The sequence below is a fragment of the Magallana gigas genome, chromosome 8 (genome assembly GCF_963853765.1).
Source record: "Magallana gigas chromosome 8, xbMagGiga1.1, whole genome shotgun sequence".
In the NCBI taxonomy this organism is placed as follows: Eukaryota; Metazoa; Mollusca; class Bivalvia; order Ostreida; family Ostreidae; genus Magallana; species Magallana gigas.
The window spans coordinates 431,553-458,169 of record NC_088860.1 but is presented as its reverse complement, the minus strand read 5'-3'; the positions used below and the strand labels follow the sequence as shown (position 1 = coordinate 458,169).

Genomic DNA, 26,617 nt, shown 5'->3' with positions numbered 1-26,617 from the left:
CTGTTACATCCTTTCAATGTATATTTGGCATTTATAATACCCATTATATTGTGCTTCAACTAAAAAGACTGGGTCTCCATTGATAACTAAGAACAAAGAGCGAGATGTTTTCAGTTTATTTTGTATGGTTTTTTAGACTACACACATTTCACCAATGAACTTCTGAACAACAAACAAGTACAATAAGAACATACAATCTCTAGCTCACCAGTCTCTCTCTCTCTCTCTCTCTCTCTCTCTCTCTAGCTGCAGGTCTGTAGACCTGGATCATCCACTCAAATTTTTTCAGACTTGGAGCTACAGCTCTGCAGCTAGTCTCTTACATGCTACGATCCATCACTGTAGACCTACGGACCAGGGACCAATTACTGAATTCATCTTTATTGTGCCTCATTCCCATTGGATCATCCACAATTAAGAATTAAATTCCTGTTGGGATCAGATTGTATTGATTGACTGCTTTACTTTTTTTTCTAAAATGGAGTCTCTCAAACATTAATTTGTAAACTTATACAAGTTTTCTATTGTGTAAATTAGATCTAAATTAGTTGATACAGAGATCTCCAGAAGGCGCCCATGGTCAGTACTGGCGTTGGTTTTCAATGATAGCAATAATTTCTCACAAAGTTCTGCCCATTCTCACATATCCCACCATTCTCTCACAGACCCAGTAAAAGTCTCAGTTATACACAAATACAAGCCTCCCTCAAAATCGGCAACATTTTCTATAGATTACCATTCATCAAATTTTTGAATCCCTGATGATATTATATTCACCAAAAATATACAGATTTTGATGCACTGAATTGCACAGGAAGAATACAATAAGAAAGAGACCAAGCTAGTTTTTACAGTGGCTGTTGTGGAACAACTCTGGATTTCTAAATCTGTTGTTTGTTCATACATCATTGTGAAACAAATGCCCCGTACAAGCCTCAGGGAAAACAAATAACTTTACTATATAAGTAACACAAGGTCAACAACGGCTGAACAATGACAAGAAATTGAAGATAAATTTCATAAAAAAGACCTGCTTTTACAATAAATCAGGGTGAAAATTGTTTACATTAATGTAGAAGGTCATTATTAAGAAAAATATATGAAAAAGAGCACACCTTAAGATAATGACATCTTTCTATGGGTCATCATATTAGTTTATATAATGCGTCTTGTCACATACATATATACATATAGCAGTAAGTACTTAGTTATTTACAATAAAAATGATATGCATTTTAAAACCGTTCTCTATTTCTCTCTCTCCGAGATTAACATTCATTCTGAAATCAATAAATTATTCATACAATCATACAAAATTTGATTACATAATAACCTATACAGTGAACTTTGGTCTATTTGGCCTTTTGAAAAAATGTTATAGACAGGGACTATATTAAGAAAAGAAACTACTATATACACATGTATATTTAATAATGTACTCATATTGCTGCAGACTACAACAATACAAGATCCCTATGGAGGGAACCATTAAATTCAAGATTATTTTTCATTGCTGCACATTTGTCAGATTAAATCTAAACCCTGGAGATAATGTTTGTGAAATGATATGTATGATTAAAAAGACTCAAAAGAAAAAAGAAATTTGCTTGTTTTCTGAAGGTCCATGTGACCTTGTATGTGAGAAAATAATATGTACAATGAATTGACAGCACTAATGACAAAAGTATCTTAACTTCCATGGTGTATTTACAAACATGGGGTATGACTTAGTCCCCTTTATGGACAACAGCCCCAGTTGAAGCAGCACATAACAGTGAGGGGAATATCTACCCCCTACAACAATAAAAACAGAGACCAGTATGTACAACATGATGTCTAAAAGTTAACAAGGTAAAAATATCACAGAAAGAAGGACCTTCACAAGAGACAGGGACAACTGACTAGTCCGACGTGTTACGGAAAAGAACAGGAAATAATTCAATTAAATGCTATAAATCTTAATCATTCCAGCTGCTTTGCATTTTGTAAATATATGGTATAAATTATTAATTTAGCAGATCTCAAGAAAAGAAAAAGATATTAGAGTAAATACCACTGATTGGATAAAAGAAATGCCACAAAGATAATAAGCAAACATCTGTTCATTCCATCACTGGTTTTACAGCATGGATAGAGAATACAATGTCTCTGAGTCACAATAGGAATGATACAAAAGTAATGATCCATCAACACATCACAGAAAACAACTCTGATACAATAGATTTAAGTAACATTGCATTGTTCAACCGATATAGCTAGCGTCTATGTATTCAAACAATAGCACCTTGTATTTTTTGTTTAAATAGTTTTCATAGGAATGCACAATCACAACTCCCTTTTCATCACCAGAATAATAGCCACTCCCTGAGAACACCAGGGGTGGACCCTAGAGAATGGACTAGACGCACACATCCTGGGTCCCAGGAAACAGAACTTTCTTGTGTTTACTTTTGTCCCCTTTCCCTCCGTGCTCCAAACTCTGTTTTCGATGATGTCCTGCAATATAATTGATGAAATTTTTTTATTTTCTGTTCAGTATGCTCTTGGCAACAACAAGTGTATTCTAATTTGTAAAACTTTAATACCAATACAGTGGGGCCTCAGATATCCGGACGCCAGATAACCGGACGCTTCAGTTTACGGACGATTTTATTTGGGAACATATTTTTTGTACGTTATTTTGTCTCATTTATCCGGAATTCCGCATTCCGGATCCGGACGGTCTGTTTTTACCACAAAACACTGATTTAACCGGACGGTAAAATTTGAGAATACCCTACTCAGTACAAAAGATTACCCCTGACAATTAAGTTTCACACCTTTTTTACGTGCTAGACCCTCATGAGTAGCTTGTATAAACACACTGACTTGCCAAATCACTTTCAAAAATTGGAAAATTGCGAACAACAGTGTATCACAGACATATCACACTTGGACACAAAGAATTTAGCTAGATTTGGTTATCATTATTGTCCAGTTAATATTTCATGACAAAATAATAAAATAAAGCAGAGTTCTTTATATCTAAAAACATTCATATAAACAGACAACTCTAGCATGTGTTGCTATATGGTATAAAAGGCAAAAAAACCTAGTATCAACACTGGGAGCCATTGTATACAAATACATTATCATTCATGACAACAATAGACTCATTTCAGATATCCGGACGCTTCACCTATCCGGATGATTGGACTTGGGAACGAAAGCGTCCGGATAACTGAGGCTCCACTGTATATGGTTTACATGGCTGAAGAGGAAGACATTACAACACAAGGTTGTCCTTACAACCTGACCCAAACTTGTATTACACCTGAACAGGCCACCTACCCCAAGTCTGACAGGTAAACTAAAATAAATCCCTTACCCACAGTCACTAGTGCACTAGCTATGGCTACCCCTGAGGCTCCATTAGGCGTCCATTCATCCTCACCGGTCGGTAGCTGTACTATCAGCGACATGATCGCCGCCTTTTGGTGGTGCAGTGGCTCACAAGCTATCTGACTCGGTTTTGAGCTGGTCTGGAAATATAAAGTTAAGGTCTAAAATATACTTCAGTACATGAAGCAGCTAGCAAGAGTGATTACTATGTAAACTAGTTTTAACCGATATAACGTTATCATTTATGATTCAGTGCTTGTTAATCATTAATATGCAACTAGCCATAGTGAATTAGCATGTAAACTGGTTTTAAAATACTGTAAAATAATATGATTCAACAACAAAAATTAATTTTTGAAATCTTATCTGCAAGAAGCTTACCTTTTTTCGTTTTCTGAGATCCGTTTCTTTTTTCTCGGCTCCAATCTGACTGTACTTCCTGTCTATCTCCACAGTGATGGAGGAAAATGGCCGACTAGCCATCTCTTCCATTTCTACCATCATACGCTAAAAATAAGGAAAAAGAGAATTGTATATCTAATTTCTGATGTCTTTGAATTCTTTAGCCACTGTCTGTGACACTTTACTGACCAGACTTCAAGTTATCTCTTCCTTATAAACCCACTAAATTATAACTGAGAAGAGATAAAACACATAAGAGTCATCATCATTCAGGATTATTATGGACCGTCCTTACTGAAGTCTATATACAGATGACTGACCTGTCTCCGGCGGTAGTTGTCGTACTTGTGTTTTATTTTGTACAGGACCGCCGCGATGATGAGCAAGGACAGGAAACAACTGAAAAGAGCAACCAGGTTGTTGATTTACGAGTGCCACGAAAATTGAGCCAACACAAATTCTAATGTTTCCGCAGTATATATACTGTACGTGTATATTGTTTATATTTATTGTACTGATAAGCTGTATAGCTTAAAGTTAATAAAAAACTGAACTGATATAGGAAAGTGCTATAATTATCTAACCCACTAATGCAGTTTCAATGCTTGAACAATGTAAACAAACAAAAGCTCTTGTTATTAAAGACCTTTGCATCCGTTTCTAGTTTGTGAAATTTTAAGATGAATTTTTTACCTGAAAAATGTCACAAAGAAATGGACCAAGTCTATCTTGGCAAACTGGGAAAAGGAGATCTGAAAATATCCAGAGAAACTATCAAAATACATCAAACTACAAGTTAATCTTTCTAAACTAAATTTTCCGATTTTGTATTGGTCTACATAATTATATATAATTACAAATTGATGTACAAACTTGAATATTTAATTAAGGTGTGTTCATGTACAAACCTGGAGCCAAAATGGAGTTTTAAATCCGTAAACATAAACCAGAAAGGTGGTGTTCTCTTCCGGTCCGAAGGAATACTCGCCGTGGTCAAACTTGGCCCGGAAGTAGTTACACGAGTGTTTCTGGACAATGATCGTCTCTCTGTCCCCCTGGGATTCTACAAACAGACACACATACGTACAGTTAATACAAAAACAGAAATCAGTCAAACACATTATTCTCCCATTAGTTTTCCTATGATGTTCTAATTCAGACTTACTTTTTTTCATTGTTATATTCAAGTAAGCAACCCCTGAACAATTCACTTTGAAGTCAACATCCCTCTCACTCTGGAAAAAGAAAAAATGGTTTTTTCATTTAACAAATTAAAATATGGTGACTAGAATTTACTGCATTCAATGTTGGGATAGGGAGGTGGGGACTTGTTAACAAAAGTTAAAGGAAACCTTTCAAATCTCTGCTGCAGAGCAACACTTAATTTGATGATGAGGTTTTAGAGACAGACTTATACCGTGGATGGGATGATAAGATGATGGCTCTAGAATTATACTTATCTGGCTCAGATGTTAGGTTAGATTGTTACTGTGGAATCATTAAAATTCGTTTGGGCCAATTTTCGTGGATTGCTACAATTTTACAAGTTCGTTGGGATGTAATTTCGTGTATTCTCGGATACTTACAAAAGGAAATATGACTTTATAGTCCTAATTTCTCTATTCGTGGAGGATGTTAATTCGTGGGTGAGGGGTAGCCACGAATTCCACGAAAATTGAGCCACCACGAAATCTAATGATTCCACAGTATTTTGGAGTACAATATGAAAAGTTAAGATTCTACAAACTTGATTTTTTTTCTAAAGTTTAAATGTTTTGTTAAGAATCTATAGACTTGTCTTTTGAAAGACATGATGATAGGTTTTGGTTGATGTAAATATGATTTTGAGTTCTACAGACAGATTTGTCTTTTTGAGGTTTAACAAATGTTTAGATAGGAATCTCTTCCTGAGAACAAGATGTTGGATTTTGTCGGCTGACTTATCTCACCGAGGAGGGGATGTTCATGAAGTTGATCTGAGTGTATGGTTTGTCCTCCTTTTTGGAAAGGTTAAAGGTGAATTGGTAGTCTGTCACCAGGTTATCTGTAATATTGTAATTATATGATATTAACTTGCCATATTTACTATAGCCTCACCCAATTTCTATAACTTTGCCTCAAAAAACACAAAAAATTGTCTACTTGGGTGTAAAGTAATATGAACACAATACTCTGAAGTGCCATTAATGAACAAATCTGCTGAACTTACAATAACATGTTCCAGTTTTAGGATTCCCAAAGTATTTGTGTGGTTCATCGCATCTGTAATAAAAAGAAAAATTCTTAAAGCTCATACTATTTATAAATTACATGTCACATAAATGAATAAACCTAAAGCATTTCTTCCTGATGAAAACCCCTCCCCCATTTCAGCCTATGCATAATTAACGACCACCACAAGGTGACTGATTAGATTGTGTATTCATTGACATACAACTTTATAACATTTATTTAAGTATAGCATTGAACATAGCTCAAATTTATATAAACTGCATTAAATCTTGGTTGAACACAACAACGGGGAATCTGAACAGTACGGTGGATGTTTACCTGTCACAGTTGTCCCCCACCACCCCTCTGGTCCTACAGAAACACGCCCCCGACTTGTTGTCACAGCTGTCTGCCTGACCATTACACTGGCATGCTGAAAAACAAATTGTAACCATTAACTTAAGAACCACTGGGTTTGTATCTAGATAAGGTTCTAATGTTTCTTGGCCTATTCTGCATTTTGTTTTCAATTGACTTTCTTGTTAATAGTTCACTTATTGAGACGTCAATTTTACTCACGGGAACATTGTCCTCCATTGGTAGAATCACCAAAGTAGCCGTACATACACACCTCACAATTCTTTCCTGTAATAGATAGAGTCAACTTTGAATATGTTCAATCTTTAGTGCAATCAATAACAAAAGAACAGACCCTGGAACCATAATCCTTATACAAGTTCTCTTTTTATCTCAGTCTCACTTTTTCGCTATATTTTCATAGACAGTATAAAAGTGAGACTGAAATCAAAGGTAAATTCACTTGAGTTTTTAGGTCCATGGGGCCAGAAATGAAGAAACTTTTTACCTGCTGTAGCTTTAAATGTTGGACTCTTACCTTCTGTCATGTTCTGACAGCTGTCACATTCTCCAGTCACGTTTAAACAGGTGCTGTGTCCATTACACTGGCAGTCTGAAACATTCAATGGGAGTTGTTAGTTTAAAAACTCTCACTGAGCCTTATAACAGGGTTGTCTACATAGACTTTAAGCAACTGAATGATGACAGCATCACCAGTGAACAGTTCCACTCATTAAATGATGTATCAAATTATCACACAGATTAAGGTCAGTATCACCCACCTGGACAGTCCACAAAGTACCACTGACTGATTGGACATATACTGAGGTCTGTCATCTGGTGATTGGTTTGATTGACAGGTCCTGAGGCTCCGCCCTCCACACATCGACCAATCCCTGTGTTGCTGGGGTCGTTACACCAACCACACAATGGGTTTGACTGACAGTCTTTACAGGAGTGAAGGTCCGAGCATCGAGTGGCTATAAGGGGACACAAATAATTTTTCTTTAAAAACATAGTTTGTCAAAACATTTCTGTGACGATTATTTTAACCATCAGCCTAAGTACTGTATATCTAGAACTTTTTTCTGTCAGCAATTATGAGCATCTGATTAATATGCAAAAAAATTTAGGTAAAAAATCTTTCCTTAAAAATGCCTACACTTAAGGAGGCCGATTTGGGTTTTTTTTGCGGAAAAACTACAATAGCATAACTCTTTATTTTTTAACCATATGTAATTTAAACCAACTCTAGTTTATTTGCGAAGGTTCATGAAAATTGACCGTCTGGTTCTTTTTAGGGACCATCTCAAAATAGAGGTACATTTACTATAGGAATATATAGGAAACTGTCATTTTCCGCACATCAAAGCAGTTTTAAAAAAATACTACAATAGCTTTTTTTCTCAAATTGTTATATATGATTAGTAATATCATTTCCTACCTTATATGTAAAAAACACAAAATTCTATCGTCTGGTTTTTAGTGGGGGCCATCTCAAAATATTAAAATGCACCAAACTTAGCTATATATTTGGATCATCACGAATGATGAATGGTATAATGGATTCATTCCAAAAATGAGGACAATGTCCTCGAGGATAGCATCATTCTGTATATAAAATTTCAACAGCGTACAATTTTTGCTTTTTCTTTTATGTTATTTCTTATAATGTACTCCTACAAGCTTCATTTTATCATAACGTCATAAAAGCACAATGGCAATGCTCCCCTACCACACAACGTAAAAATCGTGTTAAAAATAAAGATTTCCTTTAAAAATCTAAATATTTTTATCTGTATTTTGTTTATTGTGTTCAATTTTATAAATGATATCGAAAAAAATTCATAAGAAGTATAAATCAAATGTATTACCGGTATATTAGAATGCGCAAAAACATGCGCAATGCAAACTAAAGTCGGCCTCCTTAAATAAAGCTTTATCCACATTGGCAATGCCTCATTGGTAGTTTATGGTACATGTATTAGTCATTGACTTTTTTAAAAATCATAACATTGAGGAAAACAATTATGAATTCTAAGAAAGATTTTTCATCTATTTCCAGGTATTTTTGGTCTTTTATAAATTCACAAAAAAATAGACATATAGGATTTTCTTACACCTCAGTGAAAATAAGGTACAAGCATACAATAAAGATATTTAGATCAAAGGTATTTCAGTTTAGCATTATCATTTAATATATGACGCTTATCTAGTTCAGTAGACAGGTTTTCTGTAGTTGTACTTACAAGGACACTTTGATTTGTCTGTCGTCCACTCCATGCATTGTCCATAGATAAACGTGGCTACGTAAGCGTTGGTCTCCACACATTTCTGTTGGTTACTGCACCACATACAACTGGACGAAGTACAGTTCTCACAGTCGGTTTTAAGGTAGCAGGGGGTCCGACACGATGTCTTATTGAGGTCATCAAGGTCGTTGAACGTATCTAACACAACAGGAAGAAAAGAAATCATAGACGGTAATCATCAGTTCATAGGAAAATCCAGGTATTAATTTGAATAACATAATAACAATATTTATACCAGGAATTAGCCTATTTGATATGTTGTGATCAACATCCAAATATTACGGGTATCTATGCCAGGGAAAGAATCTTTCAAAAGAAAAGTGTAACCAGCTCCAATAAACGTTCAAATATATTATCCTAAATGATATAAGTTTACTTCATTATTTCATTTTTTTGAAATGTTTTATAGCATCTCTGATCCTGAGTAACCCTGAGATTATCAGTACATGTAATACAGTACACTAGAAGACAAGGCATATCAGCAACACAAGACCACAGGAAATTCCACAAAGCATCCGCTAAATCTGTGTGCCTGCTTCCTACCTGATAAATATGTGCTTAAGTCTACAGGGATCATACACTGATGTCATTGAAACAATATGAAAGATGTCAAAGAACTGTCATGATAATGTGGAAAAATTGTTTGAGAGGTGCTAAGAATTTCCAAATGGAAAAATTAATATGATTTTTTCCATTATAAATCTACGTAAGAAATCTGTTTTTGTTCTTGTTAATTTCCTCCTGACAAAAAGAGATGATATTTCAATGAAAAAACTTGAATTTCATTTACTTGAATTGATTTCAATTGTAGTCCTTGAATACGTACCGGTATGTGTATTTTCTTCAAAAAATGAATGAAGTGATAAACTGGGACAAAATACAGACTTACAATGAAATTTTTGACTGACAATCTGACAGCGAGATCCTATGCTGTGTATTTAACTCTGACATTCTATGTACTCTTACAGTGAGATCCCGCGGTGTGTTTATTACTCTGACATTCTATGTACTCTTACAGTGAGATCCCGTGGTGTGTATTTTACTCTGACATTCTATGTACTCTTACAGTGAGATCCCATGCTGTGTATTTTACTCTGACATTCTATGTATCTTACAGTGAGATCCCATGGTGTGTTTATTACTCTGACATTCTATGTACTCTTACAGTGAGATCCCGTGCTGTGTATTTTACTCTGATATTCTATATACTCTTACAGTGAGATCCTGTGGTGTGTATTTTACTCTGACTTTCTATGTACTCTCACAGTGAGATCCCGTGGTGTGTATTTTACTCTGACATTCTACGTATTCATACAGTGAGATCCCATGGTGTGTATTTTACTCTGACATTCTATGTACTCTTACAGTGAGATCCCATGGTGTGTATTTTTCTCTGACATTCTATATACTCTTACAGTGAGATCCTGTGGTGTGTATTTTACTCTGACATTCTATGTACTCTTACAGTGAGATCCCGTGGTGTGTATTTTACTCTGACATTCTATGTATCTTACAGTGAGATCCCATGGTGTGTATTTCACTCTGACATTCTATGTATCTTACAGTGAGATCCCATGGTGTGTATTTTACTCTGACATTCTATGTACTCTTACAGTGAGATCCCGTGCTGTGTATTTTACTGTGACATTCTATGTACTCTTACAGTGAGATCCTGCAGTGTGTATTTTACTCTGACATTCTATGTACTCTTACAGTGAGATCCCATGCTGTGTACTTTACTCTGACATTCTATGTACTCTTACAGTGTGATCCCATGGTGTGTACTTTACTGTGACATTCTATGTATTCTTACAGTGAGATCCCGTGGTGTGTATTTTACTCTGACATTCTATGTACTCTTACAGTGAGATCCCGTGCTGTGTATTTTACTCGGACATTCTATGTACTCTTACAGTCAGATCCCGTGCTGTGTATTTTACTGTGACATTCTATGTACTCTTACAGTGAGATCCCGTGCTGTGTATTTTACTCGGACATTCTATGTACTCTTACAGTCAGATCTTGTGGTGTGTATTTTACTCTGACTTTCTATGTACTCTTACAGTATGATCCCATGGTGTGTACTGTACTCCGACATTCTATGTATTCTTACAGTGGGATCCCGTGGTGTGTACTTTACTCTGACATTCTATGTACTCTTACAGTGTGATCCCATGGTGTGTATTTTACTCTGACATTCTATGTATTCTTACAGTGAGATCCTGTGGTGTGTATTTTATACTCTGACATTCTATGTACTCTTACAGTGTGATCCCATGGTGTGTATTTTACTCTGACATTCTATGTACTCTTACAGTGAGATCCTATGCTGTGTATTTTACTCTGACATTCTATGTACTCTTACAGTGTGATCCCATGGTGTGTATTTTACTCTGACATTCTATGTACTCTTACAGTGAGATCCCATGTGTGTATTTTACTCTGACATTCTATGTATTCTTACAGTGAGATCCCGTGCTGTGTATTTTACTCTGACATTCTATCTATTCTTACAGTGAGATCCTGTGGTGTGTATTTCACTCTGACATTCTATGTACTCTTACAGTGAGATCCCATGTGTGTATTTTACTCTGACATTCTATGTATTCTTACAGTGAGATCCCGTGCTGTGTATTTTACTCGGACATTCTATGTACTCTTACAGTCAGATCTTGTGGTGTGTATTTTACTCTGACTTTCTATGTACTCTTACAGTATGATCCCATGGTGTGTACTGTACTCCGACATTCTATGTATTCTTACAGTGGGATCCCGTGGTGTGTACTTTACTCTGACATTCTATGTACTCTTACAGTGTGATCCCATGGTGTGTATTTTACTCTGACATTCTATGTATTCTTACAGTGAGATCCTGTGGTGTGTATTTTATACTCTGACATTCTATGTACTCTTACAGTGTGATCCCATGGTGTGTATTTTACTCTGACATTCTATGTACTCTTACAGTGAGATCCTATGCTGTGTATTTTACTCTGACATTCTATGTACTCTTACAGTGTGATCCCATGGTGTGTATTTCACTCTGACATTCTATGAACTCTTACAGTGAGATCCCATGTGTGTATTTTACTCTGACATTCTATGTATTCTTACAGTGAGATCCCGTGCTGTGTATTTTACTCTGACATTCTATCTATTCTTACAGTGAGATCCTGTGGTGTGTATTTCACTCTGACATTCTATATACTCTTACAGTGAGATCCTGTGGTGTGTATTTTACTCTGACTTTCTATGTACTCTCACAGTGAGATCCCGTGGTGTGTATTTTACTCTGACATTCTACGTATTCATACAGTGAGATCCCATGGTGTGTATTTTACTCTGACATTCTATGTACTCTTACAGTGAGATCCCATGGTGTGTATTTTTCTCTGACATTCTATATACTCTTACAGTGAGATCCTGTGGTGTGTATTTTACTCTGACATTCTATGTACTCTTACAGTGAGATCCCGTGGTGTGTATTTTACTCTGACATTCTATGTATCTTACAGTGAGATCCCATGGTGTGTATTTCACTCTGACATTCTATGTACTCTTACAGTGAGATCCTATGGTGTGTATTTTACTCTGACATTCTATGTACTCTTACAGTGAGATCCCATGGTGTGTATTTCACTCTGACATTCTATGTATCTTACAGTGAGATCCCATGGTGTGTATTTTACTCTGACATTCTATGTACTCTTACAGTGAGATCCCGTGCTGTGTATTTTACTGTGACATTCTATGTACTCTTACAGTGAGATCCTGCAGTGTGTATTTTACTCTGACATTCTATGTACTCTTACAGTGAGATCCCATGCTGTGTACTTTACTCTGACATTCTATGTACTCTTACAGTGTGATCCCATGGTGTGTACTTTACTGTGACATTCTATGTATTCTTACAGTGAGATCCCGTGGTGTGTATTTTACTGTGACATTCTATGTACTCTTACAGTGAGATCCCGTGCTGTGTATTTTACTCGGACATTCTATGTACTCTTACAGTGAGATCCCGTGCTGTGTACTTTACTCTGACATTCTATGTACTCTTACAGTCAGATCTTGTGGTGTGTATTTTACTCTGACTTTCTATGTACTCTTACAGTATGATCCCATGGTGTGTACTGTACTCCGACATTCTATGTATTCTTACAGTGGGATCCCGTGGTGTGTACTTTACTCTGACATTCTATGTACTCTTACAGTGTGATCCCATGGTGTGTATTTTACTCTGACATTCTATGTATTCTTACAGTGAGATCCTGTGGTGTGTATTTTATACTCTGACATTCTATGTACTCTCACAGTGAGATCCCATGCTGTGTATTTTACTCTGACATTCTATGTACTCTTACAGTGAGATCCTATGCTGTGTATTTTACTCTGACATTCTATGTACTCTTACAGTGTGATCCCATGGTGTGTATTTTACTCTGACATTCTATGTACTCTTACAGTGAGATCCCATGTGTGTATTTTACTCTGACATTCTATGTATTCTTACAGTGAGATCCCGTGCTGTGTATTTTACTCTGACATTCTATCTATTCTTACAGTGAGATCCTGTGGTGTGTATTTCACTCTGACATTCTATGTACTCTTACAGTGAGATCCCATGTGTGTATTTTACTCTGACATTCTATGTATTCTTACAGTGAGATCCCGTGCTGTGTATTTTACTCGGACATTCTATGTACTCTTACAGTCAGATCTTGTGGTGTGTATTTTACTCTGACTTTCTATGTACTCTTACAGTATGATCCCATGGTGTGTACTGTACTCCGACATTCTATGTATTCTTACAGTGGGATCCCGTGGTGTGTACTTTACTCTGACATTCTATGTACTCTTACAGTGTGATCCCATGGTGTGTATTTTACTCTGACATTCTATGTATTCTTACAGTGAGATCCTGTGGTGTGTATTTTATACTCTGACATTCTATGTACTCTTACAGTGTGATCCCATGGTGTGTATTTTACTCTGACATTCTATGTACTCTTACAGTGAGATCCTATGCTGTGTATTTTACTCTGACATTCTATGTACTCTTACAGTGTGATCCCATGGTGTGTATTTCACTCTGACATTCTATGAACTCTTACAGTGAGATCCCATGTGTGTATTTTACTCTGACATTCTATGTATTCTTACAGTGAGATCCCGTGCTGTGTATTTTACTCTGACATTCTATCTATTCTTACAGTGAGATCCTGTGGTGTGTATTTCACTCTGACATTCTATGTACTCTTACAGTGAGATCCCATGGTGTGTATTTTACTCTGACATTCTTTGTACTTTTACAGTGAGATCCCGTGGTGTGTATTTTACTCTGACATTCTATGTATCTTACAGTGAGATCCTGTGGTGTGTATTTTACTCTGACATTCTATGTACTCTTACAGTGAGATCCCGTGGTGTGTATTTTACTCTGACATTCTATGTATCTTACAGTGAGATCCCATGGTGTGTATTTTACTCTGACATTCTATGTATTCTTACAGTGATATCCTGTGGTGTGTATTTTATACTCTGACATTCTATGTACTCTTACAGTGTGATCCCATGGTGTGTATTTTACTCTGACATTCTATGTACTCTTACAGTGAGATCCTATGCTGTGTATTTTACTCTGACATTCTATGTACTCTTACAGTGTGATCCCATGGTGTGTATTTTACTCTGACATTCTATGTATCTTACAGTGAGATCCCGTGGTGTGTATTTTATACTCTGACATTCTATGTACTCTTACAGTGTGATCCCATGGTGTGTATTTTACTCTGACATTCTATGTACTCTTACAGTGAGATCCTATGCTGTGTATTTTACTCTGACATTCTATGTACTCTTACAGTGTGATCCCATGGTGTGTATTTTACTCTGACATTCTATGTATCTTACAGTGAGATCCCGTGGTGTGTATTTTATACTCTGACATTCTATGTACTCTTACAGTGTGATCCCATGGTGTGTATTTTACTCTGACATTCTATGTACTCTTACAGTGAGATCCTATGCTGTGTATTTTACTCTGACATTCTATGTACTCTTACAGTGAGATCCCGTGGTGTGTATTTTACTCTGACATTCTATGTATCTTACAGTGAGATCCTGTGGTGTGTATTTTACTCTGACATTCTATGTACTCTTACAGTGAGATCCCGTGCTGTGTATTTTACTCTGACATTCTATGTATCTTACAGTGAGATCCCGTGGTGTGTATTTTACTCTGACATTCTATGTACTGTTACAGTGAGATCCCATGGTGTGTATTTCACTCTGACATTCTATGTACTCTTACAGTGAGATCCTGTGGTGTGTATTTTACTCTGACATTCTATGTACTCTTACAGTGAGATCCCATGGTGTGTATTTTACTCTGACATTCTATGTACTCTTACAGTGAGATCCCATGGTGTGTATTTCACTCTGACATTCTATGTACTCTTACAGTGAGATCCTGTGGTGTGTATTTTACTCTGACATTCTCGAGCTGTCTGGTTCCATTTGCAGGTCCTGAGCTGCACACAGGCCACACAGTTGTGGTTGAGGTTACAGGCGCTGCTATGTTGTGGGGGACAGAGGTGAGCCTGATGTGAGGTACTCTATAAACAAGTGTTGTATGTACAGAGAGACCCTCGACGAGTCTGTCTTGGGACCATGGACTTCAGAAGAGTAACAAATCTGGAACAGCAGAACTGTTCCGCTCTTTAAAAAGGGTTGATTTGTTTGCACCTAAATGGTCTGATTTCAGTCAGTTTTCTCAGCTCTAAGGCTATACATTAAGTTAAACGTCTTTGACAATCATGCAAAACACCACAAAATCAAAACTCATGCACCAAACACAACACATGTAGATCTAGGAGGTTCTTAACGCTAATTTATAGAGGTTATTAGCACTGTGCAATAACTTTCTTAACATTGTTTGGTTTAACAAACTTTATCTACAGTAACTTCCAAACAACTTGCCTCTTAGTTAATTGCTTTACCACTTAGGTAATTTATTGTTCACTAAGGGAATTGATTTACCACAGAAATATTAAAGAAATTACTGAGTAGGAAAATAGAAACCAGCTGTGTGAGTATGTTGATAACCTTCCTACAGATAATTTTTGTTTGAAAAAACTCTGGCTGTTAATTATCATCTAAAGAATACTAAACAGCCTAGCTTCTAGCAATCTTTTGTAAGGAACTTATATCAGTTAATTCTAGCCCCTGAATGTAATTTCCTTAAAGAAGCAACTTCTTAAAGATGTATCTTCTTCTATACTAACACCTGTATATTATTCCATCTACCATCCATTGCTTACATTTCCTTTATAAATGTATGTGACTTGATCATATCTTTAGTATATCATACATCCAGATAGCGACTGACGAGTATACTGACATTATAGCCAGAACTTTGTTTGTACTAACCAGCTGAACTTTTGTTCTTTTCTGGGTCCTCAACAGATTCACAGCGGTCGGTTCCCCACTGACAATCAGGGAAAGAATTACAGCCTTGACATTTATGTTGTTCAGGGCAGGGCTTCTCTGTCTGATAGGAACATTCAGTCAGATTGTCAGCACTATTAGGACTCTAAGGAGACAACGGAAAAACAAGCATCAAATCAAAATACAGCAACCAAAGAGTGTGAAAAGCATGCTCAAATGTGCAACAACAGATATCTAAATGAGTCAGACCAAATAAAAATCAGAGCATAAGGCCAAAAAAAAAAATGTATTGATTCTCAGGCATCGGTTAATTGTGACCACATTGATATGTTTTATTGCCATTTCGAAAACGGGGATTAACTCAATTTAAAAGACAAAGGTTAATTTCTTTGCCTGTGCAAATTTTGTAATAAATAAAATACCTGCCTGCTTCATTTTCATTTTGAACATATGATATTGTCATGAAAAATGACAATAACAAACTGTCAATCATCTTAAAAATCTATATAGTGAAATACAAATTCAAAGCAGAGCAACACGGACCTCTATAAAGATAAAGGTAGGATCAGGTGCCTAGAGGAGTAATCATCTCCTGCCGAGAACCAATGCATTAATATTTTGTGCGAAATGTTGACAAGACTTCAAACAAAAAAAAAAACATCAAAAAAATAATCTACAGAGTTGAATATAAGCTAGATTCTTAGGATACTGTAATGCATTTAAAATGAGATTGTTCTGTAAATAGAGCAACTTGGATTGATAGAATTGATCTATTGCCTTTTTCTGTATTTGGTTTACACATATTCTAAATGTAACAATAAAAACAACATCAAGCTCTTTCTGTGTTACTCTTCTGGAGCCCATTTACATATCATAAATATAAGGAACCAATAATTAACTAAGTAGTTAATTGTTCAATATTATAATAAACCATCATAAAAAATAAAATCCTTTTAGTTACCTTTCAATAAACTTTATCCATTTCAAGAAGCAAATATCAACATTTTAATACTTTTAACATTACTATGCCATAAACCAAAGAAACACAAAGCGACTGATTTGTCGTACCATAAGCTCCGAGTTTGTACAGTTGTCTTGTTTTACACATGTCTTTCCACACCACACACACCCAAAGGCCGTCGACAAACAAGTTGGACACGACTTGAAAGATTTACATATCTCCTCCTGACCTGAATCAAAGATTACATGTAATATTATATATAAAGTGATAAAGATCACATGTAATATTATATAAATAGTGCCTGTTTGGGAGGGTAACAGTTGAAATTGACACCCCGAGAAAACCATTGTCAACCGACGCGAAGCGGAGGTTGACAATGGTTTTCGAGGGGTGTCAATTTCAACTGTTATCCTCCCAAACAGGCACTATTTATTTTGTTATACTGAATGTCTTTTTTAAAATTTTTAAGACAGTTGAAATTGACACCCCGAGAAAACCATTGTCAACCGACGCGAAGCAAACTTTTTGATCATGATATATGTCCTTTAAATGTTTTAACAATTTTCTTGGAGAGATATTTATATACCTTTAAAGTATAAATACTCCCTCAAGTGAAATTCATAAAAGAGGAAGTAGTTTTTGCATTGACTTCATGAGTCATTTCTTACTTGACAAGTAAATATTATTAACTGCGTCTTAACCAATCAGATTTCAGTATTTAACATGAAAGTATAACAATATATTATAAAGTGATTTTGGGGGGGGGGGGGGGGGGGGGGTTTAAACCTCACAAACTTCAAAGATAAAACTAGATTTCTTCATTGCATCCCAACATCTTATCCCTCTATCTATCCAATGAGTTGGAGAAATATGATTTCTTTTGTTTGAGGGACGAATAAGACAGAAATCAATTTCTACTTGGTATAATAATGAATTAATTATCCGGAAATATAAGGTTTTCATTTGAATACCTGTTTGTGTCACCTGGTTCTTAAGAACCAGTTTATTAGCAAGGCTATATAAAGAATTGCTCAGGTGTTAAATACCAGTTTAGGACGACACGTACAGCGGAAAGTTTAAATTTTCAGAATTGTTTTATTAAAATAAATAAATCATGTGATCCAACTTTATGCCATAATTATGTATGTGTACATTTAATATGCCAAATATTAAATAGCTGCAGCGTGTCATTGCTAATTCCACACAATGTGTTGTTATTTACCAGTACATAGTATTCAGCTTTCATTTGGAAAGTATTGAATGGATTTATAAAGGAGAATAAAAGAAAAATAATATTGGTTTAAGTCGTATAAGTCAGCATGGATTCATTTATTAATGGTGATTTTTCATGACACAAATATGCTTTACATTTAAGTCCTCAGTATATTGTATAGCTATTCACTCCTCATGGATTGAGATTCTGGCACCTATTCTGACTTTGAGCAGATACCTACCTTCTGACGGATCACATGACCTCTCTCCAGTGTCACTGGGATCAAGGTCAGACAAGGCCAGACATCGACCACTCCTCCACACACAGGACCTCCCCTGTACAGAGCCCTCACACTCCACTTCTGATGAATGGTACGAACAGTTGCCTACAACATAAACATCTCTCACTGATCAATTCACAGAAAGCTTTCCTGCAGTTACATTTCCTGCAGTTGACTGGCACTCATAATTGGGTTATCTGCTTGTCTATAATCTCATTTCCAACATCCTTTTATGACCATATTGATTTCAGAAGTCCACCAAACACTTCAAATTTCAATAAATCTAAATAGGACACAGTGTCCCGCTGATTTCAACAGGGTCTGTTAACACAGATGTATATGACATAGGACAGGTAAGCTCACCTGGTGAGAAGAGCAGGGCGTTGTCCTCCATGATTCCACTGAATCCACCAATCACTACCACCTCAGTCCCACCATTCCTGAAATGTACAGAACATACAATTCATGATGCAATGAACTTTACACTAAAATGTAAACACTTAAAGGGGCATGGTCACGATTTTGGTCAAAAATTATTTTTTCGATTTTAATGTTTACAATGCTTTAGTAAGGCATTTATAATAGGCAACCAGAATTTGAGTGTCATTTGTTGAGTTATAAGCAAGTTACAAAGCTTACAATTCTTGCCATGTAAACAAAGCTTTTGTTTACATTTTGAATGTTGAAATTTAAAAATTCCAGTTTTAAACCTAAAATGAATGTGTTAAACGTTAGGAACTATTTATTTATGCTTAAAATGAATTACAACATAGACAAAGCAGGTTGAAAATGATTTTTAATTGGTATAATGAACCTATGTAAAAAAAAAACAGGGCACAAGCCTTGTTAACATGACAGAGAATTGTGAGCCATATATCTTGCTTATAACTCTACAACAACTCTCAAATTTCATTTGATCATCAGAAATGCATTCCTAAAGCATTGTAAATAATAAAAACAGAAAAATAGAATTTGACCAAAATCGTGACCATGTCCCTTTAACTATAAAATGAAACAGTCTTAACACAATATAAAATGTTTCCACTTTCGACAATCTATCAAACCGTCGACTGGTAAACTACAAAACTACTGTCTGGTTTAGAGATCATTACTTTAAAAGTTGTAAAAACTATACATATGCACACTCATATAAATAAATATTTCAACATTTTTCACACTACATCTAAGCAAGTAAGCACCACATCCTATATGGGGTTAACTGCAAACAACAACATTCTATTATAGACAACTGACCTATTTAGAGTCAACGCTGAGTGACCATAGCGCGCCCCGTGCAAGTTCAGCTCTGATGAATCCAGCTGGGACCATTTGTTGCAATCTGAAACAAGAGAACACACAGAGATCATAAACTATCTCAAGATCTGCTTTTATAAACAGGAAAAGGTATTTTTAAGCAGATAAAACAAATCCAGTAATCAGTCACAGATTGGGCGTTTACTTACGAATGTCGTAGAGGAGGAGGTCGGGGGAGTAACACTTGGCCCCCAGGCTGATGGACGTGTCATTGTGGGTGTTCCCTCCGTAAACAATCATCATCCCGTCCACGATGACGGCCGTGTGCAGATAACGGGGGAGCTGGTTACTGCGTAACTTGATCCTGTCAACCAAACAAATCTCAATAGAGATTATGTAAACTAATTTGCTTATTCATTATTAAGTGTTAAGTGCACTGGTTGATAACAAACATTTTATCTATGCATAATATGTGCACAAATGTACACTTGTCCATGGAAACACATCCCCACATACCAGATCCTGCTGGAGGGTTCGAATGAGAAGAGTTGGTCGGTGAGGTCGTAGTTTGAGGTACTGCGGGCGTGGTAACCTCCGTAGATGTAGATCCTGTCTGTGGCCGGGTAGTACACACTGGAGTGTCCATAGCCTCCCTGCACCAGGGCTCCCCTGGTCTTTGGAACAGTCCAACTATCGTTAGCTGTCAATCAATAAATCAAGCTTAGAACACATCAAATCACATTTATTTCTGTAGTCAGAGTTTTATATCAACAAAGAGACCTTACAGATAAATCTAGAAAATACAATGCACCTTATCTCAACATTCAGCTTTAAAGTCTTCCTTTGGATTCTTTTTTTTTTTTTTACTAGCAGGCGCCCTTTACTATTGCTTTCAAATTTGTCTACTATTATAGCTTGCAAATTCATTAATCTGTAAAGCTTTACCTATATTGTATTCTTGGATTCTGTTCTGGTAGCCGTATATAGGACTGTAGCCAAACAAGACATACATGACGCCCCTGATAATGTGAGCGGTATGACCTGCCACTCCCATTGGAACAGTACTGGTGTAGCGCTGTACTGACCAAGTATTGGCTGTAGTACTGTAGGTCCACAGGTCTTTAGATGTTTCATTTCCCTCAACTCCACCAAACATGTACAGTTTGTTCTGTAAAGTTAAGTTTAACATGTACAATTTGTTCTGTAAAGTTAAGTTTAACATGTACAGTTTGTTCTGTAAAGTTAAGTTTAACATGTACAGTTTGTTCTGTAAAGTTAAGTTTAACATGTACAGTTTGTTCTGTAAAGTAAAGTTTAACATGTACAGTTTGTTCTGTAAAGTTTAACATGTACAATTTGTTCTGCAAATTAATCTCATCATCTACAGTTTGGTTTGTTTAATACTTGCAGCATCTTTAAAATACATGTATGTTTAACATTAAGAATTCGTTTTGTAAATCAGTATGTAATGTTCTGCAAATCCACACATTAAACTACAGCTGATTCAACAAATACTAATTTTTTATTTATTATATGGAAGATATAAAGATACAACCTATTTAAAAAAGATAGGTATCATTGTGGGTGTTCTGCTACACCATCTGACAATAGATTAGATGTAGGCTGAAGATCTCACCTGATAGGCCACCACGGAGTGACCGTAGCGAGGGGCAGGGTTTTCTGTCGACACTGGAGTTATCACCTCAAGGTCACCAGATGCCATCTTGTATCTATTAGAGAGAAGAAAGCCATTAAATCTTGTTCTAGATATGATTCTGATATACTGTAAATGTAATTTCACCTCATACAGCAATTTTATTTCAAGGCTATTCAGTTTATCATGATTTATATTTAGATCAAATTGACCAACTTTTTGATCATGATATATGTCCTTTAAATGTTTTAACAATTTTCTTGGAGAGATATTTATATACCTTTAAAGTATAAATACTCCCTCAAGTGAAATTCATAAAAGAGGAAGTAGTTTTTGCATTGACTTCATGAGTCATTTCTTACTTGACAAGGAAGTCTAGTGGTTTGAATGAGTATCCCCCAACCAGGAAGGCGTCCTCCCCAACAACAGCTGCCCCTGACGAAACCCTGGCCAGGATGTCCTTCTGTAAAAATCTCTGCTGCCAGGAAGCCTTATCTGATGTCAAACTGCAGTCCTCACCTGGAACCGCAAGCATTGAAGTATAACACAGGATGAGAGAGAAAGAGAGAGAAAGAGAGAGAGAGAGAGGGAGAGAGAGAGTTACTTTGACAAATCAATCATGATTGATTTTATTTGTTAGTGACCAGATTGGCTGTAACTGACCTTTGAAGTCCTGGAAGCACTCACACTGGTCGTTGATACAGTTTCCATTTTGTGAGCAGTTGTTGGGACAGACAATGTCACTGCAGTCCTTCCCTTTGTACCCTGGGTGGCAAGTACATGTGTCCCCAGAACAGTCTCCTTGTCCCGAACAGTTCTTAGGGCAACCTCCACTCCTGGTGGGGGTAAAACATGGCATAATATTTACAATGTACATTGTTTGGACAAATTTAAAAAAAGAAGCTTCTTATTTTATGCGAGTACTTAATTCTGCAATTCAACGATTTTCCATCAAATCGCGAATGCAGAAATTTTATCATAGTTTCATGTAGTGAGATTTTAGAATTCACGAGGCGGGCTTCTCACGATTTTACGCGGATATTAATTTCTCGCTTTAAATTAGGAATTTACAGTAATAGTATTATTTATTTAAAATTGACTGAATTTTTAGAATTCACGAGACCGGCTTCTCGCGATTTTACGCGGATATTAACTCCTCGCTTTAAATTAGGAATTTACAGTAATAGTATTATTTATTTAAAATTGACTGAATATCTCACCTGTAGGTAATATTGAAGCCTGACATGTTGTATGCTGCATCACTGTAGAAATACAGGAAAGCTTTCCCTGAGGTAGTTCTAATCTCCTGCAGCTCATTGGTTGTTGTGTAATCCTTGTGTATTAGACCACTGCAAAAAAATATACAAAATATCTACAGTAACAAAACAATCTTGGTTCCACATAATTCCCACACTATTGTTTTTATGTTTTATTTTTCCTCCTACACAAAACCATTGAAACTAACTAATCTGAAATGCTTTAACAAAATGGAGATGGTGTGACTGAAATTGTACTAACCAATTTAAAAGCAGTGAAGACTGTAACATCCCTCCTATTAGAAACATGTTATTGAGAGGAAAATGTCCGTACTACCAGTATATACCTGAAAGCTGCCAGTAAAGGAGCGAAGGCGGAGTCTCCGTCGTAGATGTAGAGGTGGTCCCATCCACACTCGGTGGAGAACTGGTGGAACTGGAACCACAGGGACTGGTTCTGTCCGGTGTCCACCAGCCACATACACTTGTTGTCCTCGGTGTAATTACTGTGCCCGTCCGAGATGATTCCCTCCGCGTTCTGTAATCTGTCAACACAAAGTCAAACTGTCAGACATGGTGAAGCTTTAATCCGTGCAATAGAGGGCATGAACAAATCACACATTGAGTCCAAATGCTGAGAAAGGTTGTAAAGCTCGACAAGTTGTATTGTAATTAGACAAGTTATAATCTTGTAAGATATTTCCTAAACTAGATGTGCCAGTATCAAACATTTCCCTGCAGTCAAGCAATATATCACCAACTACCCTCTCCCATCTAGATGTGTACATGTTAATTCTTATAGTTATAAAAATATTGACCACGCAGCACTGTGAATAACGGCAAGTCAGGGACTGACTTTCAACAAGACCCCTAAAGCCAAGTCAGGGACTGACTTTTAATGAGACCCCTGAATAAACATAAAGTTTACCACATATGTTTACCATAATATATGTTGTTTTATTGTTGTATAATTTAACAAAATCATATTGATCAAATGAATAAACATGAAGTCACACAATGTGTATATTTTACAGGCGTGGGATACTCTGTGATCAAGAAGCCACAGGTAGAAAAGAGCCAATATCTGTGGTGTTTTTTAAGTAGAAGAGGAAAAACTGAAAAGATTTATAAAATCTGGAGGTGAATAAAGTAAACAGCTGACTTGATAAAACTACTGCGACAAGCTCTATCATTTCAACTAAGATGAGAGAACATAGACACCCACAGAACAAAGAAGAAATCTATCAATTCCAATACTATTGCTCTCTGCAACAGGGATACAAACACCGCACTAAATTTCAATTACATCCAAGTGTTTTATTGATATTGATGAGTCGGTGTTCTTGGTACTCTGCATTATTATCTACTGCTTTGATTAAACTTATTAATCAATATTGACAATAATGATTAAAAATGAAGTGCAAGCAATGTTAAAAAAGAAATCATAAAGTAATATAAATGCCATGGGGCCATGATATCATGGGAAAGTCAGCTGCCTCAGGATTTACTACCTTATTGTAATTTACTGTTCAAGTCTTCGTTGTAAATTTTTACCAACAGGAAGCAGGCTAACAGTAACCTTGTACCCTCTTCTATACCTACTGATTTAACACCCTCTGTATTTCAACACACTGTCTATGACTGGTGTATGAATGTACATACTGAGGAAAAAACTATTTTGCAAACATCACAGATGCATTTGGTTGAAAGAAATTTCTGGTTACAATTTTCAATATTGATTAAATAGTGAGATCTTAAAAATAGTGGGAATCATTATTTCACTGGTTGGAGGACACTCTCTGTACCTGGCGATAGGATAGCAAGTCTTCACATGGCTTCACCCAATATTGTATGATAGCTTTATGCCATAATCCCATCAATTTATACAGAAACCACTTCAGGTAGTAAAACATCCACAGATGTTTACTTCAGATATCAGGTGTTCTCTTTCATTTAATTACATGAATTTGTATTGTCTCTATAAATCTGTTGAAGGAAGAGACAGAGAAACTGAGGATTCCAGCTTTAGTTAGACAATTAATTTTTCTCTCTAGAATTTCATGTCTATTTCAGTATTATACTTGATCTTAATAAATGTATACATGTAGCATTTAGTTTAACTTTCTAGTTAAGATTTGTTTTAGAAAACAATCATTGGGAGCAGTTGTACACACTGCTTGTAAATACATAACTATGTATATTACAACCGGTTTCCAGTCAAGATCAGCAGAATCAATTTGAAAGTTCTCAATAAAATACTATATGGATTGAAATAACAGACTGATTATCTATACTCATGTAATTGTCTATTAATAATTTCTTACCAAAACTAAGGGGCTCAAAAAGCATGAAAAGTATATAAAGACAAAACATTATTTCCAGAAAAGAATGCAGAAGAAAAAGAAAAAAATTTGTGGTACAGTTTCATCTCAAAATCAAAACTAAGATTTTAATATCTGTCTGTAAAAATGGTTTTCCATGGTCTGTCATTGTTATTGACATGACAGGAATGGTAAGCGGAGAATGTGCATAATGATGGTCCCATAGTTAGGAATAAACTCAATCCTTTCAGAGGTAAAAAAATTTAAATTTCCTTGATGCATGAATTTAATATCACTCTATCTAAATGCCAAAGCACAAAAATGAAAAATCAATGCATTTAATTAAATTATAAATGAACGATATATTTTTGATGAAGTTTCATTTAAATAAAGTATTGGTACTAAATTACTTAGCTGATTGATATGATTCATTTTTACTTAAAAAAACCCAAAGAGAGGCATAAAGTGAAATAATCAAGATCTAACTCTTCTTTGGTACACTCTCATGGAGTTTACCTTTTCAGGCACTTGAATTTTTAATAAGGATGATTTTTAATGAAAATACACATGTATGTCAAATAAGTACAATTGAAATTGATTATGAAAAAAATTGACAATTCTTTATTGGCATTTTATTTCTTATTTACCCTAAGAAACTGACAAGACTCTAAATGGGGATTTAAAAATATAAAAATCAGACATTAACTTATTTGGAAGTTCCATGGAATACCTCTCACAATTATTTCAAATTATCATCTGAGTACTTCAATGTTGTTGTTTCCACAAACCTAACATTATTAATAGCTTTTGGTCAAACTATCAAGATAGCAGAATTGTTTCAAAGGAGCAAAATATCCTTAGATTTTTTTGCTTTGTTGAATGAAAATCATTTGAACCAAGAGGTGTTTATGAAAACTGAACAGTTCAGGAAAACGTACTGCATAAATATCCTGTGACTTAGGATAGATAACTTTAGTGTATTGACTGGCCATCACAGTGGAGCAAAAACATCAAACAACGCCATAGGCGTCTTAACGGTCTTTCTGGAAAAGCAAACTTGTTCATTCATTGTTTCATATCAAGAAGTTCAGTGAAAAGAAGTTCAGTGACAAAGAATACCAAGTAAATAAAATGAACAAATTCCCTGTGTTCAACTGTCAGTCATACATGATACATGTATATCAGCTAATACCGATATACTGTACTTCACGACATACTAATAACTATGCTACACACATCTCCGAAACATAAACAGAGGTTCTCTATAAAACACAAAGTATATCCAACGTGAAACCACTACACCAGCGTACCTGACATATTTCCACGACTTACCTGATTATTCCCATGCAATGTTTACATTGTGGAGGAGCCCAACCAGTGTCACACTCGCATGTTCCGTTCATACATCTTCCCTCCACACAGTTAGACGATGTACATGTATCCTTTTCTGTGTATATTGTCTGAACTAAGAGGACTAACAGAAATAAACACGTAAAAACTACACTAGATGGCATCTTCCCTTTCTCTTTGTCCGCCATCTTGTAATCATCAAACAGGAAATCGTCA

General features: G+C 35.8%; 1 protein-coding gene across 2 annotated transcripts; it reads right to left on the bottom strand.

The window, feature by feature from the left end:
* Positions 1-101: 101 nt before the first annotated feature.
* Positions 102-26,617, bottom strand: LOC105339656 (attractin-like protein 1). Of its 2 annotated transcripts, none has more exons than XM_011445303.4 (28): positions 26,384-26,617; positions 23,078-23,275; positions 22,695-22,823; positions 22,138-22,310; positions 21,837-21,993; positions 21,457-21,550; positions 20,766-20,988; positions 20,337-20,520; positions 20,030-20,184; positions 19,821-19,905; positions 18,930-19,006; positions 18,528-18,671; positions 17,181-17,302; positions 16,095-16,257; positions 8,601-8,801; positions 7,134-7,331; positions 6,890-6,964; positions 6,574-6,639; positions 6,334-6,427; positions 5,993-6,045; positions 5,733-5,827; positions 4,949-5,018; positions 4,692-4,846; positions 4,477-4,535; positions 4,104-4,182; positions 3,763-3,888; positions 3,368-3,521; positions 102-2,496 (listed from the first exon to the last, which is right to left on the bottom strand). In XM_011445303.4, exons 1-28 carry the CDS (start codon positions 26,587-26,589, stop codon positions 2,399-2,401), a joined length of 3,633 nt encoding a protein of 1,210 aa, XP_011443605.3. In that variant the 5' UTR covers positions 26,590-26,617; the 3' UTR covers positions 102-2,398. The 2 variants fall into 2 exon arrangements, with proteins under 2 accessions (XP_011443605.3, XP_011443613.3); XM_011445311.4 differs by lacking the exon at positions 16,095-16,257 and adding an exon at positions 15,127-15,280.